This window comes from Strongylocentrotus purpuratus, unplaced genomic scaffold (genome assembly GCF_000002235.5).
Source record: "Strongylocentrotus purpuratus isolate Spur 01 unplaced genomic scaffold, Spur_5.0 spur5_scaffold_1, whole genome shotgun sequence".
NCBI lineage: Eukaryota > Metazoa > Echinodermata > Echinoidea > Camarodonta > Strongylocentrotidae > Strongylocentrotus > Strongylocentrotus purpuratus.
The window spans coordinates 17,538,319-17,552,799 of NW_022145594.1; the positions used below are offsets into that span (position 1 = coordinate 17,538,319).

Sequence of the window (14,481 nt, forward strand, 5' to 3'; positions counted from 1 at the left end):
AGAAAATGAATGGAAACAGAGAATGGGAAGACTAAGAGGAGAGAGGAGACAAGAAGGGGAAGCGTGATGAGCCTATGGTGGGCAGTGGCGTGGTAGGGTGGTGGTGAGGATGGGGGGGGGGGCACATGCCGCCCCCTCGCATGAACAAACGAGACGGGGGAAAGGACGGTTTACAATAACTTGTAAGAAAATGAGACCCCTCCACGTACATCCACTTCTTACTACATGCCCATTTTCTTTCGCGTTTCATCCACTTCACGATCATGAAGACTTTGGAAAATTCAACTCATGGGCAATTTCAATTCCTTTTTGTAAGTCTATATCCAATAAAAATCATTATGCACGGATTACGTATTGTGTCATTGAAACGTTTGTTCATTTCAGTAAGTGATTCACAGTGTTTAAAAAAAAAAATATGCTTAAGGCTGCTTTTTGCGATCGTATGCCCCCTAATTCAGTGCCCGCCGCCCCCACCCCTCCAGACGCGGGTGCCCCCTTATTGGCTGAACCCCCATCACACCATTGATATTCATAATTATGAGGAGAGAGAGAGAGAGAACAAGACCAAACCCTTATACATATTTGCAACATTAATTTTTGCAAGGTAGGAAAAACATCGCTTGTCCTACCCAACAACACGTAATGTTTGAAAGTCGCATTTTTGCTCTTGAAATACAAATATTCGTAATAACAGGTGATTGAAATATTTTTTATAAAGGCACTTAAGAAAGATTTGTGCGCCAAATGTTATTACATTACGAAAATGACATTTTTATGTCTGGGCCCAGATTTATTAAAAAATTTATCAATAGCAAGTTTACTAGCCTATTTCTTCAAATAAACATTTAATTTGACCATGACATGGCCAATCAATGTTGCAACGATTATTGTAGCTTTTAACAGTATGGTAACTTGTTCTTAATCACAAGTTTCATGAAACGGGGTTGGCCAGGATGGGCTTAATGTGCAATGCTTAGTGTAGCTGTTTGAAGTGTGCAACGAGGCGAATCGAATCGCTGCGAAATCGATTCAAGCGCTTTACTGTAGTTTATATTCGCTTCGTCGCACATGTTTTTAAAAAGTCGGGAGATTAGTTTTGTTCACAAAAAACAGGAATAAGAGAAAGAAAGAACATAACAATGATTTCAGGGTTACTCTTGTAGAGCCAATCGCTTGTTGTCTTGTTCTAAAGTTTTACTTACAGGCAGTGGCGTAGACAGGTTCGTACACCTGGGGGGGATGACTCAGGGGCGGATCTAGCTTTTTGCTAAGGGGGGGTTGACCAAAATAATGACGATGCGGAGCATCGTCCACGAGCCGCGAAGCGGCGAGCCGATTTTTTTTTGGGTGTTTATTTGAACCCGTAAGTGATGTTTTCCTGGCATCTATTAACACAATGGAGACCATAAAAAGCAGTGCATGATAACGTCTTTTTAAATCAAGTAACAGTTAAATACACAGTTATATCCAGAGTTATCATGTGTTTGCTTAAGTTACCAGATGAGTTGAATATCTTCTCACAATATTTGCACTTGAAAGGGTTTCTCTCCAGCGTGCGTTCTTTTTTCCTTTTTTTTTTTTTTTTTTTTTTTTTTTCCCCCTTTTTTTGTTGTGTTTTTTTGTTGGGCCGCTCAAGAGGCGGGGGGGGGGGGGGGTTTAAACCCCCTAAACCCCCCCCCGTAGATCCGCGCCTGTTTAATCTTGTGGTTATCTTGTGGTTTCCAAACCACAAGATAACCACCAAATACTTTTCTTTTTTTTACCGTCTGAATTGTCTTTCACCGTGTGAATGCGGCTAATAACAATAAACACAATTACAATAATGATGAGGATTATTATTATCATCATCATAATTATTATTATTATTAATATTATAATTGTTATCATTATTATTATTACTATTATTATCATCATTATGACTTATTAAGTAAGCAAATATCATTCCCCAAAACCTGGGGGGGATGATTGTACATGCCATCCCCCCCACCTTGTGAGGTGGGGGGGATGCATCCCCCTCATCCCCCCCCCCGTTGTCTACGCCCCTGCTTACAGGAATTAACGACTAACGTGAAGGATTTTGATTTTCGGAGATTACTATACGACACAACACAAAAGCTGATCGGGTGACGTCATTAAATACTTTCTACTTTCTTCTCACCAGGTTGCTTATTGAATGGGAGTTAAACAACTATATCATGAATCTCAGTGCTTCGAGACAGTACCCGTCGATCGAGATCACACACGAAATTGATTATGTTGATACTTTCTGTTGTTTTTCGCACCGTTTTGCCACGGAAAAATATGCTTGATAATTTCAAATAAAGATAGAGAAACAACTACTTCCTGATTGTCTGGGTCCTATAACTCGGTACGGGTTTGACGTGCTTCTAGTTCTACCAAGGGAAAATGATGATTAATTAGGATCGGAAACAGCCAGTATATTGCGGATGTTTTATCACGTGCCGAAATTGTTTACGTTATTCATCGAGGATCGTTGACACAGCCTCATCAGGATTCATTTTCTCTTTTTGGGTGAGTTTTATTTATTTCGTTTTAAGGATCAGTTTGAACAGATGCAGAGAGCATATCTGAATCAGTTTTTTAAACTAAAAAAAAATTAACAAATAAACAATCACTTGATATGGTTGATATGGTTGATATGGTTGCATGACTCGGTTGCGGTGACTCGGCAGATATTTCGGAAGCGTTGTCATCTAGATAACAAAAGTCATTAATCATTGGGCTTTCCGCCATTCATCACGTACCATGTCCGCTGAGTGATTAACTCGGTGCAGGGATTCAATTCGATTGAATATTATCATTACATCATGGATCTACTACAGGACATTATCTCTACATTTTTCTTTTTCTGAACTGAAATACGGCACTACAGATCAAGGAACACATCACTCGTGATATTAACCAGGTAAGTAAATCCATATATATATATATATATATATACATATATATATATATATATAATATATACAGTGCGTCCCATAAAAAAACGAAACCGAGAATTAACGAGGTTTTATCATAATCTAATCACAATTATAATTGATAAATGACACATATTTGGAAAGCTTAGATCCGTTCTCTTTCATTTGATGTAACTCATGTAATGCATATTTCACGCATAAGTGATAAAATGAATTTGAAGAGAGGAAACTAAAAATTTGGCGGACGGTATCTGAATTTCAAAGAGAAAATCACATTTCTAGAAAGTTGAGTTTCTGTCCTTTCATATAACACCTCAGTCAGGAAAAATGAGCTAGGAATAACAAAGTTCTGTTTGTTTAAAGTAGTGCTTTGCACTAATTTAAAAAACCTAACCTTATCGAGGTCGCAAGGGTTCATTTTCATTATTTGCTCCATTCGTTTTATAACATGTTGTATAAAGTAACTTTCTATATCTAATAGCAAAATTTATGTCTACTTTGTCTTGTTTTCTTCTCATTTATAATCAAACTTCCCATGAGCGTAGAAAGCCAGATTTCATATGTTTTCATGATCGAGATCACACCCCAATCAGGCCGAGTATACGGCATCTGCAAGAATCTTCAGTATTGAAGGAGGCAGATTATCTTGAAGAAGAAGAAGAAGAAGAAGAAGACTATATTATGACATCTTCCCGTGATGAAGCCAGATGTACCGGTCGAGGTGTACCACCGGGCCGTGGCCCGTATGATGTCGGGTGTGGAGACGTCATGACAGACATCGTCGAACCGGGGTGAGGATGATTACGCGGTCAATGATGATGATAATGGTGGTGATGATGGTTATGATGATGGTGTTGATGATGATATTTACTGATGCTGTGATGATGGTGATGATACTGATGATGGTGATGATGATGATGTTGGTGATGATAGTGATGGTAAATGATGATGGTGATGATGATGATGACGATGATTAATGCTGGTAATGATAGTAATGATGCATGGTGGCGGTGATGGTGCACGATGGTAATGGTGATGATGATGATGGTGATGATGATGATGATGATGATGATAGTGATGGTGATGATGATAGTGATGGTGATGATGCATGGTGATGATGATGGTCGTGATTGGTAATGATGATGTTGATGATGCTTATTACTGATGTTATGATGATGATGGTGGTGATTGGTGGTGATAACGATAATAATGGTGATGGTGATGATGATGATTATAATTTGGTGGTGGTGGTATATGATGGTAGTGAAGGAGGAAGGAGGAGGGGGATGATGTTGATGATAATGATGAAAATGAAGATTATGATGGTAATGAGAATGATGATGACGATGGTGGTGATACCTATATTATAAATCCCTAAAAAAATGACAAAGAGAACAAACTGAACTAAAACAAATGACAGCAAATTGGTATTTCCTTACCAAGAGCATTAGATGGAGAAACAGATATTATTGAACTGCTTTTAAACCAAATTATGGCAAATAATCATAAATTTCTTCCTTTGCAGTATACTCCTGAGGCTATTTTATCCGATCGACAGAACGGATCAGGGGATTCCCCTGGAGGTACGCCCTCCCTGGTTGCCTAGCGACCACTACGCTGAAGGATACGCCAATGTGGGCGGGGTCAAGTGTTTAGGATCACAGGTCAAGAGTCTTTTAGGTACGTGTGACTATCCTGATTCTTTTGTGCGAAAAATTTGTTTGACCACCCCCCCCCCCGAATCCTGAAATAAACGATATGTAACAGAGTAACATAATGGAGTAATAAATATTTTCAAAAACATGTAAGCAAGAAAGTATACATTGTTGTCTTCATCGCTCTCTGTACGTAGAACAGGAAAAGATTTTAATACGAATTGATAAGTGCCCACGGGGAATTCAATTACAGAACGAGATGGAAATAAGAGTATTAAAAAAAAAACCATTATCATATGGTTGATGTTTGGTTTGTGTGTTTACTTGTAATTTAGTTGTGCTTCGGCCTGTTGTGTTGTGTTGTGTTGTTTTTGTATCTTTTGTTTTGCTTTGCTGTAATGAAAAACAAAACAAAACGTTTTTATTAAGTGGAGAGAGTGTTAAAGTTTAGCTTGTTTGTTCAATGCCCCCTTTCCCTCCTCCATTCCTACAGAAAACATCAAATTACCTGTCTGGTGGCACGGTAAACTGAGCGAGTCAAAGGCCAAGTATCCAGTGATCATCTTCAGCCATGGCATGGGGGGCTGCAGGACCACCTACACCAGTATCTGTATGGACATTGCGTCGTGTGGATGCGTGGTGGCAGCGGTAGAACACAGGTACGAATCAGGTTCATTACCAAGAGATTGCTTAGTTTTATAACTGGGATCCTTAATAAAATGTGAGGTCATACTTGTATTCTATTTGTTGCTCTGTACAGTGGAGTAGTGCTGCGGTCTTGCCACGAAATGTTTTGAATGAAATGCAAAGAGATTATATGAATGCAATCGAAGCTAGGGCAATTTAAACCACTCATTTTTTACGTTGCCCTGGCCCCCTCCTCTCTGTCTTTTTATTTGTCTGTCTCTCTTTCTGGATGTCTGTCTGTCTAGCTGTCTGATCTCTCTCCCCCCCCCCCCCTTTTCTCTCTTCTCCTCTCTCCCCTTTTCTCTCTTCTCCCCTCACACGTACATACACACACGCACACACATGACTCCACCCCACCCTTTTAAACAAAATTCTTTCTTAATTTTTTCTTCTTTTGGGCCATTAAATGTTGGGAAAGCTTTCCCTCGCCCCTACCACCTAATTAAGCCACTGGCTCTGAATGTTTTCTTCTTTCTTTTAAATCAACAGAGACAACTCTGGATGCCACTCCTTTTTCATAAAGAATACTAGCGACGATAAACCGATGGCGACCAACGGCGACCAGCAGTTATTACAGCCAAACTACCAGGCCGTGGACTTCATCAAGGCACCGTATGAAGACCCCGAACTACGTCTGAGACAGGTAATTGGTATACGTTGGATAACTTATTAGGTGTGGTTCCCTCTCTAAAACCACTCCCTCAAAGATAAAAGTAGAGTAAATTGCCATTTTGTTTATGAAGGGGTATTGGAAAATAAAGCTGAAAGAAAGAGAGGGAGGGTGGGAGGAAAAGAGAAAAAGATGGCCACCTCTCTCTCTCTCTAGCTAAGGGAGGGAGAATTCAGAGAGAGAGAGAGAGAGAGAGAGAGAGAGAGAGAGAGAGAGAGAGAGATCAGGATGATGAAAAAAAGCAAAACCAAACTATATAGAACACAATGATTTTACTTCCTTCTTTTTTATTTGTAAATTCCTCCCCGCGGCCCCAGATCACACAAAGACGTGACGAGTGTATCGCTAGCCTCAACTTTCTCGAAGTCCTCGATGATGGCCTCAACTATGAAAGCGACATCGATAAGGACTTTGATCTCTCAGAATTCAAGGTAATTCTAGACCAGATTGATTCATGTGCTACGATTACTGTTTGATTTCTTTCCACTTTAAAACTTTTTTTCAAGAAATATACTGACCCGAAAATAATATCATTTTCATTGTTACTACTAATAGAAAAATGTACTACTACTACTACTACCAGTGGCGGATCCGGGGGAAAAGAGGGGCCCCGACCCCCTCCCCTGTAAAAAAAACACGTTAATTTTACCTTTTTGGGAGATGGGCCCCCTTCCCTGGCGCTCAAGGGGGGAGGTGCGATTTTTCAAATTTTCAAGGCCCCCCCCCCAAAAAAAAAAAAAAAAAAATTAAAAAATTAGTGCTCACTACCCCTTCATTCGAGGAAGGGGAAGGGGGGGGGTACGTATCCCCTCCCCTTATAAACTACACCAATATCTTTGTATAATGTCTACTATATTATGCATTTGATCTCATTCGGATATTAAGGGGCGGTTAGATTTGTCATCTGCAGCAATGTGTGGCCATTCATACGGAGGAGCTACTGCAATAGCTACCCTCAGCAAAGAAAAAAGATTCAAGTAAGTTTTAGAAGTTATAAATGTTCCTGCACTAGTTTACACAGGATGGATTAGACCTCCCTGTAAGGTCACTGACAGGTGGTTATCTCATCAAATCGACTCTCAATTAACATAAGAAAATGAGGATCATGGGGGGACCAACGGGTACCGCTTAGGCATTGTTTGCTATATAGATGGCGTCAGGGGCGTCGCTAGACCTTTTTCAGTGGGGGGGGGGGGGTGTAGAGGCTTACGATTGCCGACAAAACTAGCCACCAATTACCGACAAAATTAAATGTCCAATATCGAAAAATTCAACCCTATAAACCTGGGGCCGAAGGCTTAATTGTTTTTCCTATGGACTATCTCTTGTACTTGCATATGCGCAAAATGGTCATTTTCCTCGACGACATAAATATACAAATTATTTCTTCAATTTAGTCAGCATCATAGCTAGACATTTTAATGCAGGCGCGGAGCTGGATCTTATTTTAGGGAGGGGCGGTAGTGAGCAAGAGAATCACTTAAAAGCGCGCTCATTAAGGGGTTGTGGGTGATGGGCCTCCCGCGCGAAGCGCGGAAGCTTAGACGTTTCCTTAAATTATTAGGAAAAGAAGACGATTAATATAATACCGTTTTCGACTGATAATCCTTGGCTCAATGAAGTCCCCCCCCCTCCCGCGCGAAAGCTTTGGCGTTTCATTGAATTATTATAAAAAAAAGAAGACGATTTGCTCTACCGTTCTCGACTGTTTATCCTTTTCTGAATTCAGTCCCCCCCCCCTCCCGTGCAAAGCGCGGAAGCTTTGACCTTTCATTAAATTATGAGAAAAAGCAGACGATTCGGTGTACTGTTCTCGACTCTTAATCCTTATCTGAATGAAGCTTCCCCCTCCCGCGCGAAGCGCGGAAGTTTAAACGTTTCATTAAATTATTAGAGAAAGAAGACGATTCGTCATACCGTTTTCCACTCTTAATAAGGCCTATTCATCTGAATTCAGTTTCCCCCTCTCGCGCGAAGTGCGGAAGCTTTGACGTTTCCTTAAATTATTAGAGAAAGAACACGATTCGTTGTACCGTTTTCGACTCTGAATAAGCCCTATTAATTTTGTCTGAATTCAGTTTCCCCCTCTCGCGCGAAGTGCGGAAGCTTTGACGTTTCCTTAAATTATTAGAGAAAGAAGACGATTCGTTGTACCGTTCTCGACTTGTCTAAATGAAGTTTTCCCCTTCCGCGCTAAGCGCGGAATTTTTTGCGTTTCATCACAATATAGAGAAAGGAAGACGATTCATCGTACTGTTTTCGACTCTTATTAAGCCCTATTCATCTCAATTCAGTTTCCCCCTCTCGCGCAAAGCGCGAAAACTTTGACGTTTCCTCAAATTATTAGAGAAAAAACACGATACGTTGTACCGTTTTCGACTCTAAATAAGCCCTATTAATTTTGTCTGAATTCAGTTTCTCCCTCTCGCTTTGACGTTTCCTTAAATTATTAGAGAAAGAAGGCGATTCGTTGTACCGTTCTCGACTCGTCTAAATGAAGTTTTCCCCTTCCGCGCGAAGCGCGGAATTTTTGGCGTTTCATCACAATATAGAGATAGAAAGACGATTCCTCGTACCGTTTTCTAATCTTATTAAGCCCTATTCATCTGAATTCAGTTTCCCCCTTTCGCGCGAAAGCTTTGACGTTTCCTCAATTTACAAGAGAAAGAACACGATTCGTCGTTCCGTTCTCGAGTCGTCTAAATGAAGTTTTTCCCCTTCCGCGCGAAGCGCGGAATTTTTGGCGTTTCATCACAATATATAGAAAGGAAGACGATTCCTCGTACCGTTTTCGAATCTTATTAAGCCCTTTTCATCTGAATTCAGTTTCCCCCTCTCGCGCGAAGCTCGAAAGCCTTGACGTTTCCTCAAATTATTAGAGAAAGAACACGATTCGTTGTACCGTTTTCGACTTTTAATAAGCCCTATTTGTCTGAATTCAGTTTCCCACTTTCGCGCGAAGCGCGGAAGCTTTGACGTTTCCTTAAATTATTAGAGATAGAAGACGATTTCGTTGTACCGTTCTCGACTCGTCTAAATGAAGTTTCACCTTCCGCGCGAAGCGCGGAATTTTTGGCCTTCCATCACAGTATAAAGAAAGGAAGAGGATTCGTCGTACCGTTTTTGATTCTTAAACCTTGTTTGAATTGAGTTTCCCCGAAAATGTTAAACCTCTGATTTCTTTAGCTGAACTTATAGGAAAGTGAAACTTCGAGAAAATACAAGTATTGTAGATGTAGTCTCTCTCGAAATGGTCACAACGGATAAGAAATCACAGTTCGTAGGGAAAAAAAACTTGTCGGCCGACCAACAATATACATCTCACCGACTTTAAACTTCTGCATTGATATAGTACACGAGGATCGAGCAAGAATACCGACACAGCTGACACGACACAGCAACATATTTACCCGTGTCTTGCTTGCTCCCTCGACGAGACGACTCCACCCAACAACCCCTTCTCTCTTTTACTCCCACTCCTCCTCTCTCAGACTCTTATCTCCCCTCTCTCTCCTCTCTTTCATCCCCCGTATTTTTTGTTTCCCTTTCACTCTTTTTTCTTCTTTTTCCTTTTCTTTCTTTTCTTTCTTTTCCTTTCTTTCCTCTCCTCCCTCTTTTTCTTTTTTCTCTTTCTTTCTTCTCTTTTCTTTCCTTTCTTTTCCTTTCTTTCCTTTCTTTTCCTTTCTTTCTTTTCTTTTCCTTTTCTTTTTTTTCTTTTCTTTTCCTTTTCTTTTTTCTTTTCTTTCCCTTTCCCTCTCTTTTTTCCCTCTCTTTTTTTTCCCTCTCTTTTTTTCCCTCCCTTTTTTTTCCCTCTCTTTTTTCCCTCTCCCCCCCTTTTCTCTTTTTCCCGACGGCAGCGCAATTTTACCGACAAAATATTGACAGGTGGGGGGGGGGGGGGGTGTCGCACCCCCCCACACCCCCCCTTTGGCGACGCCCCTGGATGGCGTAAGTAGCTACAGTTAAGTTGACAGTCCCGCTTAAATAGTGCGCAGAGTAAACGATTGATATTTGTCTGTTCGACATTACGCCTACTTCAAAACTTAGCTCTTACAAGAAGCATACAATATTAACGGTTTTTAACTTACTTAAAAAATAACAGTTTGAAAAAGTATTTAACAGGAGCTATTTTGAGCTTTCAGATATTATAGACCATTAGAGACATAGACCTATCCAAATTCAATTTTTTTGGGTCTTGAATATTAACTTTGAAATTTTGAATTTTGATTTGAATCTGAATATTTAAATTTAGAATTTTGATTTGAATTTGGGTTTGAATTTGAATTTCGATTTGAATTTGGGTTTGAATTTGAATTTGAATTTGTGAATATTTTTTGGATGTGGGGTAGCATTGCATGTGACCCGTGGGGCTACATTCTTTCTCTTTCTCTCTCTTTTGAATTTTAAATTTCGATTTGAATTTTGCTTTGAATTTGGGTTTGAATTTGAATTTGAATTTGTAAACATTTTCTAGATGTGGGGTAGCGTGTGACCCGTGGGGCTACACTCTTTCGCTTGATGAGAGTTTTCGGTGCGTCGATCAGCCCATGCTCATCATCAACACGGAGAAGTTTCAGTTCAAAGACAACATGGAACACCTCTTGTGCTTGATGCCGGATACGGAGGCGACATCGGGGTCCAGGCAGATGATCACGATAAGGTATGGATGGCGATGATGATGATGATGGTTTTGGTGGTGGTGGTGATGGTGGTGGTGATAGAGCAATGTAGTACGTAGCGGTACGTAGTGGTATTAATGATGAACGAATATGGTGAGCTTGATGATGATGATTGTGGTGTGGTGGTGCTGGTGATCGAATTGACGATGATGCTGCTCAGTAAAGCTGTTGATTGTGAAGATGATGATGGTAATGATGAGGATGATGATGGTGGATGTAGCGTTATTGGTGTTGGTGTTGATGATGGTGGTGGTGATAGTAATAATAATGGTGGGTTTGAAGATGGCAATAATGATGATGATGATGATGATGATGGTAATGATTAGGTACGGTAAATCTGACGATGGCGGTGCTTATTTATGATCAAGATGATAACAGTAATAATGGTGATTATGATGCTGTTGTTGGCGATGATGATGGAGTTGATGGAGATAAGGATGATGGTCATCATATTGGTGGTATTAGCGATAACGATGGTAGTAGCGTTGGTGGTGGCGTTGGTGATGATGGTTGTAATTCTGATGATGATGGCACCTAGGTTTTTAACCCTCAGACAATAATTAAATATACCGTCCAACTGTCGTTAAACATTTTCCTCACGAATTAACCACCCTTCACCTTCCTTTATCTATTACAGAGGAACTGATCATCAATGTCAGACTGATATGGGGTTCGTCTTTCCTTATTTCCTTGCCAAACTCCTCAATATGCGAGACAAACTACATCCTAGGGTTGCCATAGAAACCAACAATGATGCGATGATCAACTTTCTCTCGCAATATATCAGTAAGTTTATTGACAAATCCGATGCTGATTACTGGTGAAGAACATGGTTGGCGATAAAGGGAAGTGGTCGAGGGCATGGGCAGTTAGGCCATACTAACCTTAAGTATTCCGCTCATTAATAATTATGTTTTCCATGGAGCGTATAATTATATTTTTCGACTAACTCGAGAACAGAGACAGAAAGAGAGGGAGAGAGAGAGAAAGAGAGAGAAGAGAGAGAGAGAGAGAGAGAGAGAGAGAGAGAGAGAGAGAGGGGGGGGGGTAGGGGGGGGGGGAGGTAGATAAATAGAATACTGTATAAGAAAAAAATAATGTGAAGATCGACAGATAAGTGGATATGACGAAGAAGAAAAACGACAATAAGAAAGATACACAAATACTCGGCACAGCTTTATAGAAACACTCAAGATACATATCAAGTTTAAGTGTAAAACAATCATGTCAACATTCTTGAATGTTTCCTAAAAGGCTAATATGAGTTAAGCCGGGATCGGGGGCTTTACCTGCTCCGATATGAACGGGCATTGAGGTGGTCTTGTTATAATTAATTCGTAAACGGATGATAACTAGATAATAAAGTGTCAATTATTCTGCTTACTCTCTCGTAAAGTTTTAAAACTGGAAAGTTGATATTCGCTCAAAAGGCGTCAACCCCATGATGGTCAAATGATATAAAAATATCCTTTAATATATATTTGTTTCAATTTTATCCTTCAGGCCTGGAAAAAGGAGCTGGAATGATGAAATTCAACGCGATGTCAAACCCGCTCATCATGATCGGGCACAATGTTAACATGAACCCATCACCTTGGTGGAAAAGGCGCGCTGATAAGAAATAGCGCGGGAAAGTTTCACCGACCGACACAAGTCAGTGACAGCGCTTACTACATGGCCACCATACTTTGACATGCTTTGACAAAGTAAAATTAATTTTATTGTGTATTATTTTGGGCTTGACGAGACTCTCACAGGGCTTTGGTAGTCATTTTACATGTGCGGTAGGTCATAAATCGCTAACACCAGACTTGGTGGAAACACCATTAATGGGTGACAGTATCGCACCCACCAAATTACCCGTAGTCCCATCAAAAAAATACCCCTTTCTTGAAGAGTCTTTGGGTAAGGTGAATGTAAGATAATAATTTTCCATATTGGGCGATTGGTGGGAAATGCAGAGAATTACATACAACTGAAGGCTATATAGCAGTGATTGACACCTTTTACTGGATATTACACCCGAATGGTATCAAATTCCCAATGAGAGCCCACTACTATGCGCCTTCAAGTAAATTCTTTAAAACATAAAAAATATCAAATGAAATTAAATCTTGTTGCTATTCCCTTTTGGGGAAAATAAACTTTCGAGTAATTTAATTGAAACAGTTTTCGTGTGTGAAATTCCGGGACGACTTGCATGCCAAGGGAACAAGACAATTTACACACAAAATAGAAGTCATATTACTATGATACATCCGACAACAGATGGCGACATATCAATGATGGTCATGTTTAATTATTGGACTAACCAATTTGCATAGAAGTTATGTTTATGCTGTGAAAATTGTTCCTTTTTATAATGTTGTATCCGAAAATATTACTATGAAGTATTACCTTCCCCCCCCCCTCCCAAATTGCAGAATGGTATCACTATGTGTACACTATGTCTTGATTGAATGTACACTATGTCTTGATTGTACTATATTAGTGTTTATACTTATGGAAAATATGTGTGTGTTTATAATGTATGAGACAATGTACTGTGTTTATACTGTAAGAACAATTATGTTCCTATTTATCATTTTGTATAATCATGAAATCTGAATAAAGACAAAAAAGCTTTTAAAAAATGCTGAGCTATATATGAAACATGAATTACGTTTGATGAAGAAAGGCGATGTTTACGATTTCTTGTAGTTTTGTGACAGAAATATTTTTATTGAAGAATAACGGTTAGGCCCGCGACTGACATTTTTAAGTATTCTTTAAATTAATAAATAATAAATATGACCGTTAATGAGGATATAAAAAGTTTTTTATATAGATTTGTTTATTCCTCTCGTTTTGTAACGTTAATTATTTGTGTCATTGATGAACCCTTTTTCTGAATCTCCAACCTTCAAATGCTTTCACCGTTTCTCATATTGACACCACTCCCCTCTCTCTCACACCCCCCCCCCTCTCTCTCTCTCCCCCAGCCCCTCTCTCTCTCTTACACCTTCACTCTTTCTCTCTCTTTTTCTAACTTTCTCCGTGAGTAACCTTTGAAACGTGTAAACAATAAGTACAAGTTACAAAATCCGAACATGATTTCTAAAGCCAATAACAGAGAATACAAAAGCCCCTGAGTTGATATCTTGGCAGTCTAAGCGATCATGTCTGTGTATGAGTAGTGCATGGGTTGCAATCATAGTTTTAAAGGTCATAGATCAAAGGTCACTTAAATGTTAACACTCAATTTTCATGCAACCAAATAAACATAACTCCGTGCAGAATAAAAAAAAAAAACTTCACATATGCATAATTATATTGATCACCTCAATCAAAGTCTCTGATCAAAGTCTCTTTTTATTCAAATTTCTTTTGAAATAACGAAGATCACAAAAATACACGTATTTTTAACAGTCTACAAGAAAATAGATGGAGGTCATACACAGTCTCGTCTTCAGACGTTACCAAATTAAATTCTTCACGATGAGTAATTCTGGCAAATCTCGAAGAGTCATTCTTTTTAGGAAGAAATACAGAAATGTTACGACAACATGAAAGTGAATACGAGCGTACGTACCAACAATTGGATACAACAGATTACACACGTTATCAAGGAATTCCGATATATATTGGCAGGACAGTAACATATGACTGTACGTACGGCACAGATTGTCAAACAAATTACTACTCTGGTGACATTTGCTTAAAGGTAAATTTTCTACACTAGTCGAACTCCTTAAACTTTAATACTGCACCACACACTATACCAAACTGAAACCCTAACCGTAAATCTAACCTTAAAAGTCAATCTGACCCGACACCCTAAAGGCTTGTTCAGATACAAGCGATAACGCGGT

The 14,481-nt window shown here is 39.5% G+C and overlaps 1 protein-coding gene across 2 annotated transcripts; it reads left to right on the top strand.

Moving 5' to 3' along the window:
• The first annotated feature begins 2,665 nt into the window (after positions 1–2,665).
• On the top strand, positions 2,666–13,434 carry LOC763316 (platelet-activating factor acetylhydrolase). Of its 2 annotated transcripts, XM_030977755.1 has the most exons (11): positions 2,666–2,926; positions 3,485–3,519; positions 3,611–3,730; positions 4,465–4,619; positions 5,088–5,253; positions 5,771–5,924; positions 6,269–6,382; positions 6,837–6,928; positions 10,426–10,611; positions 11,268–11,416; positions 12,134–13,434. In XM_030977755.1, the coding sequence occupies exons 3-11, from the start codon at positions 3,621–3,623 to the stop codon at positions 12,253–12,255; spliced, it is 1,248 nt and encodes a 415-aa protein (XP_030833615.1). In that variant the 5' UTR covers positions 2,666–2,926; positions 3,485–3,519; positions 3,611–3,620; the 3' UTR covers positions 12,256–13,434. The 2 variants fall into 2 exon arrangements, with proteins under 2 accessions (XP_030833615.1, XP_030833616.1); XM_030977756.1 differs by lacking the exon at positions 3,485–3,519 and having other exon boundaries at positions 2,908–2,926; positions 3,613–3,730.
• The last annotated feature ends 1,047 nt before the right edge of the window (positions 13,435–14,481 follow it).

Coding starts and splice junctions, on each gene's coding strand:
- LOC763316 (XM_030977755.1), top strand. CDS start 3,621: ATGACATCTTCCCGTGATGAAGCCAGATGTACCGGTCGAGGTGTACCA. Junction 3,731..4,464: donor ACAGACATCGTCGAACCGGG/GTGAGGATGATT, acceptor CTTCCTTTGCAG/TATACTCCTGAGGCTATTTT. Junction 6,929..10,425: donor AGCAAAGAAAAAAGATTCAA/GTAAGTTTTAGA, acceptor AACATTTTCTAG/ATGTGGGGTAGCGTGTGACC.